The sequence below is a fragment of the Doryrhamphus excisus genome, linkage group LG6 (genome assembly GCF_037039965.1).
Source record: "Doryrhamphus excisus strain RoL-2023G ecotype Guam linkage group LG6, RoL_Dexc_Guam_v1.1, whole genome shotgun sequence".
In the NCBI taxonomy this organism is placed as follows: Eukaryota; Metazoa; Chordata; class Actinopteri; order Syngnathiformes; family Syngnathidae; genus Doryrhamphus; species Doryrhamphus excisus.
Window position 1 is genome coordinate 18,393,852 of NC_136362.1, and position 9,530 is coordinate 18,403,381.

At 43.0% G+C, this 9,530-nt stretch overlaps 1 protein-coding gene across 1 annotated transcript; it reads right to left on the reverse strand.

Annotated features, from left to right (window-relative positions):
- Positions 1-50: 50 nt before the first annotated feature.
- On the reverse strand, positions 51-9,519 carry LOC131125140 (uncharacterized). Its single transcript, XM_078791595.1, has 18 exons — positions 7,759-9,519; positions 7,272-7,404; positions 7,056-7,176; positions 6,751-6,855; positions 6,239-6,335; positions 6,002-6,148; positions 4,940-4,993; positions 4,419-4,519; positions 3,368-3,496; positions 3,173-3,269; positions 3,050-3,095; positions 2,834-2,985; positions 2,531-2,748; positions 2,335-2,400; positions 2,036-2,249; positions 1,781-1,879; positions 1,462-1,647; positions 51-489 (listed from the first exon to the last, which is right to left on the reverse strand). The coding sequence occupies exons 1-18, from the start codon at positions 9,175-9,177 to the stop codon at positions 253-255; spliced, it is 3,621 nt and encodes a 1,206-aa protein (XP_078647721.1). The 5' UTR covers positions 9,178-9,519; the 3' UTR covers positions 51-252.
- Positions 9,520-9,530: the final 11 nt, after the last annotated feature.

The following is a 9,530-nucleotide window of genomic DNA, read 5'->3' on the forward strand; positions in this document are numbered from 1 at the left end:
GGAAACCGGAGTACCCAGATTTTTATGCCAAATTAAGATTTAAAGACGTAAAAGGTTAATGAGTTATTTATTAAAACATACAATTTAAATGTAAAATCAAAAAAGATAATTTAGTATAAAAAAAAGGTAAGAAGACATTAGCTTTGAAATGGTGTTCTCCCATCAGAAAGGATATTAAAGAGTCAAATCATCCAGGAACATTGTGTGTGCTCCAACTGCAACTGCTGGTGAAAAGTCCAAAAAAAAGAAGTTCTATAGCAGCGACTCAGTCCTCGGAAGTCTAGCACTGCGTTGCTGCACCACTGCAGATCTGTTCTCCATCACCAAGCCTGCTTTCTCCTTTCCTTCACTCTCATAATTCCTCTCCTTTCCCGCGGATAACTTCCTCCGTCTCTTCTCCCTCCCTCTCTCTTCTTTTTCCTCTCTCTTTTTTATCTCCTTCAACTTCTTCTTGAGAGACGAGCGGTCGCTTTGACACAATCCGAGGGCCTGACAACAGAAATGAAATAATGAGGCTGACGTTGCTTTTAACAAGACTATCCACCAGAGGTCACCCAATGTATATCTGAAACAGGTTTACTGCTGTTGAAAATATCCATCTGTTATGGTGGAAATTACCACAACATTTGTTATCATTACAGCTCATCTCAATGCATTGACAATGATAAACAAGAAACATTTAAGTATTTAAGACTGTGGTGCGTTAGACCACCGAACAAAGTGGGAATAAACGGAAATGACAACAAAAAATGATGGGCTTTCTAAGAGTATATTATATTTTCAATGAAATAGTTCATTATAATAATTCATTCAAAATGTATATCATTTACATAAAATCTGATTTACTTATTTACCTTAATTGCTTTCAAACTTCAAGCAATTCCACACAATTAAGCCCTTTGAGTCTCAAACTTAATTTTGTAGAATGCTGAAAATCTAAATCTTGCCTTAACTAACTGAATAGGACAAAGATTTGTTTATTAGGGATGAGCCAGGTATGATTAAGAAACGAGTACATTTAGTCATTATCTGTATTCATGTTTAAAGAAAATGCTCATTATGTATTCACTCTTCACGCTCTATGATTGGCCAGTCACTCACAGCAACTGCCTCTCCCTCAACGGACTCTTCAAGCGGCAGCCACAGAGGAGCTGAGCGTTGTCTCATTCACGTACACGGTGCAATTGGCAAGTTAAAAACAGCTTGTGTTGCGTTGGTCACACAAGTTTATGTTACTTGGTAAACTTATCACTTACACACATTCACAATACACATACGGCGGGATAATAGTGAATATAGCAACTTTCAATTTCTGACTTAAAATACAAAAATGTAAGCCGGTTAAACCACGCCCAACCCACAGTACAGATAGTGGTGTACTCGCTCACCCACAGTGTTTCTAATATGAAACTAGTTACTCAAGTTGCCATTTTCTCAAGTGTTTTATTAGTAAGCTCTGACCTTGAGTTTGTCGCTGTCCATGCTGAGCAGCTGTGTCCCGTCCACACCTCTGGCTGCAAACTCGCCCATGTATTGCTCCATGTTCATGGCCATCAACCACAGACACACATGGTGGCTGCTCCACTCCAGCACTGGTCGACTTTGCCACTGGTTGTTATTTGTCGTCACAGGGTCATCATCCAGTGTCTATGGCGACATCACATGCAGTGCAATACGTTACCAGGAGAAAAAGGAGCTCAAGATGATGCTTAGCGGGGAAAAATAAGCAGGCCCTATGTGAACAGAGGCAGCAAGTGGAAGGAAAGGAAAAGCTGTTTACCTCTGTAGAGGAAAAGGTGAAAGTGTGAGACTGTCCAGAGAGCGAGTGGTTAGAGCCATGACCCCCCAAGATGAAGCTATCCATTTGAGACCCAACACTCTGGAACCAACAGAAACAAGACTTTCTGCCTGCACATTTGCCACCAGTGTACTATGTGCGTATGGGACACTAAAAATAAGGTTTTTGTAGAAAGGAAAGGGAGAGTGCATTCTATGTCTCAAGCCTGCATAGTCAAGTATGAAGATGTTTTCATACCTGATCTCTTCTACCTGAGGTGGTCAAGTAAGGCAAACTGCTGCTGGACACAGACCGCAGCTTCTTCCTGCCGCTGCTCTCACCTTCCCCCTCCTCATCTTTCTCCCTGCCTCGCTCCCCAAACCAGGCGAAGGGCAAGCAGGAGGGCATGGAGGAGACTGAGCCTGATGGAGAAACTTGAGATGGCTCCTCCACCAGGTTGCCACAAGACGCCCTGGGCAGAAACAAGGCGTGTGAATGGCACTAGAGAGGGTAATGTATCACGTATAATGGAGCAGGAGCAAGGACTTCAATGCCACCTGTTGTTCATGGACCTTCTGTGCTGTTTCTCATCCCTCCTCTTGCCGAGAGACTTGCGAAGGCCACTGCAAGACAACATACAAATCCCAAAATTACATTCAGAGACATTTCAGGAGTTATAAAGAACCACAAACTAGTCAATATTTGATGAGACTTCCAAGATTCCAAATGTGGTGTGGTTGTTGGTGAGTGGACCTGAAGTCAGGAATTTTCCGTTTTGACTTCCTGGATGTGGAGGACTTAGTTTGTGGGGGGCTGGTGGGGTCAGTGATGTAGATTGGGGGTGTGAAGACGGAGGCAGTGGGAGGGCTGGGGACCGAGAAAGGGGAAACACTAGAATGGTCAACATCGCTGCTCCTTTGCACAATCCCTTCGGACTGCGTTGGGCTCTCCTTTGACCTTTGATCTTCATCCTGATTAGGCAACAGCAAAGGATTGCATGGTGAGCCTACACATTTCACTTGTGACTGTCGACATGATGTTCTTTACATTCCAGACCTCTTTCTTAAAGCTCTCCCTGAGTTTGTCCCGTGAGGGCGGATGACGCTTGGACCTCTGGGCCAGCTGAGCTCGGGCTATGTGAGCACTGCAGTCCAGTCGTTGTGTGTCAGGTACTGAAATATACCATTCTGGATCTGAGATAGAATTATAATGTGTTGTATAAATGAATGTATCGTGGAAGGGATCACATATGTCCTAAAGCCTGTCGTCTACCTGATGTGAGATTCTTCCCTGCAGACACTGGTTCTTTTCTCTCCAGCTGCAAATAAAGCAGTCAAACAGTGAGGATGAAGACATTTTAGCAATCGGGCATAATGCAGTAGATGCGGCCCCCACCTGGGCTTGAAGTCTTTCAATGGTCTCCCTGTGCTGCTTGTCCCTTTCCTCAATTTCCCGACGCAAATCTATCTCTCTCCTCTCCGCCTCCTCCTCTCTAAACAAACATTTGTTTAAAAGTTGAATCCCACACTGATTACGAGTGTATAATCCAGAGGTACTAACAGGGTAATTGGGAAGGAATTAAATGATTACCTGCTCTGGTAGTCTCGGACCAGTCGCTTAGCCTTGCTGTACTTGACTTCCAGGCTGTCTGATTGGCTCTGGGCGTCAGCCAGTCGCTGGCTCACCACCCTGCACAGTGTCTGGGCCTCTTGCCAATACCTGATAAACACAGGGACGTCAGTAAAGCAACAATATAAATGTGTTAACGTTAGTGTTTGGAGTTGTGTGCAATGCTTGCACAAACTTTATTGCACACTAAAATGATCAGACAATGTATATCTCAAGCTAAATGTGCTACAAAGTAAAAAAAATATGCAAGTAATGCAAGTCCATCCCTACTGAAAATACAGTAGAACTCCGCTGGTGGTCCCGCACAGGAACCCGCACGAATGGTGACAATGGGGGAAACTCAAACATTTCTATTTTGGACACGCAGCTCGCACCTATTAGCTTAACAGCGACATTCTTTGCTAAATCAACATTTGCAATAACAGTGACTGTTGTATTTATTATATTACATTCAGCTCCAGAACCTCCCCCATCTCTCTTCAATATGACTTATTGACACGTGTTTGAAGTATAAAATGTATACCGTATTTTCTGGACTATAAGTCGCTCTAGAGAACAGGCTGAATAGGTGTAAGATATGCTAACAATGTTTATACAGCTACACCAAAGATAAACATGAACGGAAAAGGTGTCCAGTGTTTATGTAATGTTTTTTTCATTTATAAGTCACTCTGGAGTATAAGTTGCTGAAACAGCCAACCTATGAAAAAAAGTGTGATTTATAGTCCGGAAAATATGGTACTCACTCACCACTATTGAATGATAACGTAAGATGATAAATGAACACATGGAATCGGAGTCAAAGTGTTTAACTTATATGTATGTTTCACTCGTGAAAGTGTCAATCGTCAGTGCGTAACAACAACAGACATTAACAGTGACACATGAAGACAAACGTAAAAATTGTGAGTATTGTTCATACAGCTCTGTATTAAACATTAGATTGTGCAGGGTTTCCTAATGTTTCTGCCAGTAGGTGTTTAAGGAAATTAGTAGAAATATAGTATAATACTTTTCCAGCTTGTCAGCCTTCTCTTCTCCATCCTCCACTTTTTGTTCCAGCTCAGCCTTCTGGCTCTCCCAGCTCTCCTGCCGCTCCTCATATGCTTTTAACTGCATGGAGAAAAACACTAATTTCATGTTTCTAGCATATGGTATGTCCAATACACAAAAGGGATGCACTCCTCTTCAATCATGTACCCAAAGAGATCTATTTTAAGCATTCCCAAAAGCGTACACTTGCAAAATCCTTTTACTTCAACAGTTTGAAAACAACAAACAAGAGTCATTGATCTCACAGTTGGATAGCAGGCTGACAGATTTTGGGAGTAAAAAGCGTTTGCCATCCCAGGTATGTAGTGATTAGTTTGAGGGGAGCGGCAGACAGAGAGGTACTGGAACGAGGCCCATGTCCTAATAACGCCACGTCGCACCATCTCATACGCCGTTAAAATGGGTCAGACTGTTCCAAATGTGGATGTGAAAGGTACCGTATTAATACACAAGTATTGGTTTAGTGTGGGAGTGACCTACCTTCTCCCTCGCTTGTTGAAGCTGGGCCGCTCTACTTCGCAGTTTGGACTGAAGCTATCAAGACACAATGTGATAAGATGCAATTAGTTAGGGGGTAACACCAAAGTACTGGGACACCACTACAGTTACAGGAATACAGTAATCTCTCATCACAGTTAATCGGTTCCAGATTCGACTGCCATCAGAGAATTTCTGCAAAGTAGGATTCCTTCTTTATAAATCTGAATATTTTCATAGTTATGGCATAGAAAACCCGTTTACGTGCATCTAAATACATTTAGCATCATTAGACACTTCTAAATATGAAATGTCACATTATCATCACCCAATATAGAAATATAATATATAGAAGAAAAGCCATTTAAGACACTTTACCTTGTAGGGGGAGTTTTACGTTGTTGTGGGCTATGGCCACCAACAGTAACCCGTGTCATGGGTATGCTAGAGCCTATCCCAGCTGCCTTTGGGCAAGAGGCAGGGTACACCCGGGACTGGTCACCAGCCAATCACAGGTCACATATAGAGAACCATTTACAGTTTCCAACTAACCTAGCATGCATATTAATGGTTTGTGGGAGAGTCGGAGTATACCAGGAGAGATCCCGCGCACGTGCAGGGAGAACATGCAAACCCCACACAGAGATGTTGGTTATTACTATGATAATTATTAGTAGTAGTATTATTGTGCTGGTTGTAAGATAATTTAAACCTGCAATAAAACCGGGTTGTTCAAGTCTGGTGCTTCGGTGGTGGTCTCAACAAACAATGACTGAAACATACTGACCACTGTAGAATACTACATTCACAAGTTGCAGTCTTAATGGCTTAGACTGTTGGTATTTTTATGCTCGAAAATGGCTAATTTGGGACAATTTATTTAGATTGTGTATATTTTTGACTAATAATAGGCCATAGTCAACGAGGAAACAGCAAAAACCTGCGATAGAGTGAGGGGGTATTGTTCAAACTGCGACATACTGAAGGACGACCGTATAGAGATATAGCTTCAACTCTGCTGGGAAGACTTAGAAATAAGAGGTTCTTCAACAATCAACACCGTACCTTTTGGTATTTGAGGCACAACTGGTCGTTATCAAGAGAAGAAAGTAGAGATACATCCTCCTCCTCATCTTCACCGTCGCCCTCAGACTCTGACACATCCTCAAACATGCTAGCACAACTTTCCGACTCCCCACCTATACTTGCGTTCTGTTGTGTACCAGGCACAGACAAATGAGTGTCAATTACATGGCTTACAATTGCAGAAAACACGTATTCTTATCATGTTGGAAAATACACCTTTTCCTTTAGTGAGGCTTTCTCCAACTCCATGCTCTCATTGACTAAGCGTGCCACCTCACTCTCCACCCCCTCCTTGTCCCGTCCAATCAGAAACCTTGCAGAAAGAAGATAAGAAATCACATTCAGCCATGCATTAATTAAACACTCATACTGTTTAAAGAATTGACTACATATTTGTGTAGCTCACATCACATGTTTATGTTTTTTATTTGTTTTTTTTTAGTGTCCTAGCGATGGCAAAGGGGAAAAGTGTAATGATGGCCATAGAAGCAGAAATGTAATTTACTGAAAGAGTATGATTTCATAAACACAATGAATTAAATATCTTATTAAACACTACACATTCATTCCAGAAATACTAGCCATTGTTTGCAGAGCATCGCAGACGTCAAAGGGAGAGTACTTATACTTTTTGTTTTATTAAAGCAGTTAATTTTTGTCATGTACATTGTACAATGTACATTGTCTGTACAATTAGTAAAGCTTGTATGATGATGTAAAGAACTTACTTGACTAAGCCTGATGTATTCTTCAGCACTGAGGATGCAAACAGCTGCGACACTCCCACCAAACTGACTCCATCCACCTCCACAATCTGGTCATTAACCTGAATCCTAACGGAAACGCAAATCATTTACACAAATAGAACATCTCTTCTGGCGTCCATTTTTGTGTCTTTCCCTTTCCCTCTTATTTAATTTGTATTATTTACACAACTGTGAATGTGGTATAATAAGTAATGTTATCCATAATTTTGACTCCAAACTCTAGCCTCTAACTTTTAACCAACCCAACCTTAATGCCAATAACATACCTTCCATCCTCATGTGTTGCACCTCCTTCAGTGACAGTCTTGACAAAGATTCCTAATTTTTCCAGGCCCTGGTCAGCTCCCACCCCCATTCCGATGATACTGATGCCCAGGCCATCATCTCCTGGAGGAGGAAAGAGTGGAAGCTTCCTGTGATGACTTGTGATGTGTTCGATGCATCACTTTCTTTTTGCTTTCACTCTGACAGAAAATACAAACCCTTTTCTATTTCCACTTCAAAAACATCCATCTTGTCCACGCGCTTCTCCAGCTCGTACTCGGCAGAGGCGGACACTGGGTCAATGTCTTCATTGTGTCGATCATACTCTGCATTGGAGTAGGTGCTGTAAACCTGGGGGACGGGAAGTGAGCACACAGCATCAACACTGATGATGGAAACGTGTAGCTGAAATTACAGTAGCACTAGCTTGTGTTGAGCTGTAAAAAGAACCATGTGCAATTTTATGACACTTACTGTACATTCACAAGAAGCTCAAAAGTTCATTTTTAACACTGAATCAGATTAGTAGTTTGCAAGCTACAAGAGTAGTGTGCTTTTATTTTGATAACCCCAGCAGAACGAAGCATGTAGGATCTTGTCTTTTCTCCACCCTGACAGTGCAAGCATGGCCCTGGGCTGGCCTCTCTCTATAAACACACGCTTAGAAATGCTGCAAAAAAATTATTTTCTAAAACACGTGCTCACCTTGATTGGTGCTGAGGAGAAGTGGACTTTTCTCTCGGAGACCGTTTGTGCATCTCCGTCATCCTGATCAGGCAGTTGAGGAATGCCAGGAATTTCTTCATATTCCAATGACAGCGGAGAACTTTCCAAGTTTTGCACCTGAGATGTTAAATGAGACTCCTGTTCGGAAGATTTGACCTCTCTGCCACTGTCAACCTTTCCATCGTCGCCTTCTCCTCTGAATCCCTCTTGCTCCATATTGGCACATTCCTGCAGCTCAGGTGTCACACACACTTCCTTCCCCACCTTTTTAACATCCTCCTTTGTAGAACTTTCTCTCTCTGCTTCACCCATCTCATAGCGCTCCTCTCTTGCGAAGACAGCGTGTTGGCTTCGCTCCTCCCCTTCACTCTCACAACGCTGTTCATTCACCTGCTCATACTTGTCAGGCATCGCTCTACAGTCTCCTGCGGTTCGTTCTGTCTCCACACTGGGCTGTTCGAAAACATCATCTACCAGTTCTTCAACACGTACATTTAGACCCATTAATTTGTCTCTCTTATATGCTACCCATTCTTTCTCCTTTTCCTCACTTTCATCGCTATCTGAGGACTTCACGTGGACAAGCTCTGCCCTGAGTGGCTCCTCAGGGGTCAAGCTGGGCCCAACAATCAATCTCTCAGCCTCTTCCTCCTCTACTTGAGTCTTTGAGCCCGCACTGGTAGGAGAATTAGTTGATGCCCCACTGAGAACATCCGACAGAGATTTAAGGGCTGTTGTTGGCAAGGACGTATTTATAATGGGTGTTTTTGTGCATTTGTCTTGAGCCAAACTCTCTTTTTCCTCTCTCTCTTTGCTCAGACTACATTTGGACACCTGTCCCCCAAGGGCAGCTCCTGTGATTCCCTTGGTCTCAAACAACTTCCTAGTCACAGAGAATTTTTGTGCTAGAGCAGCCCTATCTATATCCCTTATCTCATCTGATCGGGCTGGTTTATCTTGTAAGAAGGCTTCAGGTGAGCAAACACTGGCAACGGTGCTCTGAACAGAACCCATGACCAGACGTCTGGAGGTGGAAAAGGGTGATGTTTGCAACTGCAGACTTGGATTCTGCGGAGAAAGGAGAGTTGTTGTGGAGCCGGAACTACACTGTACTGAGCTGCCATCTTGTTTCGACTGTTGGCTGTCCATTTGAAGGAAGATGTTGTCTCTGATTTTTGTCCCTCTGGTGCTGTGGGTTCTCCCTCTGCCGCAGACAAGGGGATCTGAGAAGCTGGTTGGGAGTGTGGACTGGTGCATGGTAGAGCAGTGGGCAGAGGCAGCTTTGGAGCCATGCTTTAGGCCAGTCCCACTGTCAAATGAGCATTTAATGGCATGGAAGTCAGTCTCATATGTGATCCTGTGAGGAGAGGCGCTTCTGCCTTTGTGGTCTGTACGCATTATTAAAGGATGAAGGTCCACTGGAGCGACGAAAAAACTGCAATCAAGTATTGAGTTGTTTTATATTGTCGACCTTTATGCTTTAAGGAAAGGAAAAGTTGAACTGGTTGAGGAAGTTCAGGTCTTCAGGTAAACGCCACCATGATGTGCAACTTATGGTCGAATTCTAAAGCGTTCAAAAGACACAGATTGACACAGGTGAGCAGGTTGTTTGAGGAGATCTAAGTTAAGGTCGTCGTGTTTGTAAAGGTTGTAAATCACAGCAAAAGTGAAAAGAAGGAAAGAAATGTCGACTCACGGAGCAGAAATGTTGGCGTCGTCGAACGATTCCCTTACACCGCTAATTACGATCA

Excerpts from the sequence above, each read along its gene's own strand:
- LOC131125140 (XM_078791595.1), bottom strand. The coding sequence starts at position 9,177 with ATGCGTACAGACCACAAAGGCAGAAGCGCCTCTCCTCACAGGATCACA. Across the intron at positions 2,986-3,049 it reads AGGGAAGAATCTCACATCAG|ATAATTCTATCTCAGATCCA; the intron begins GTAGACGACAGG and ends ATACAACACATT. Across the intron at positions 2,250-2,334 it reads AGAAGGTCCATGAACAACAG|GGCGTCTTGTGGCAACCTGG; the intron begins GTGGCATTGAAG and ends GTTTCTGCCCAG.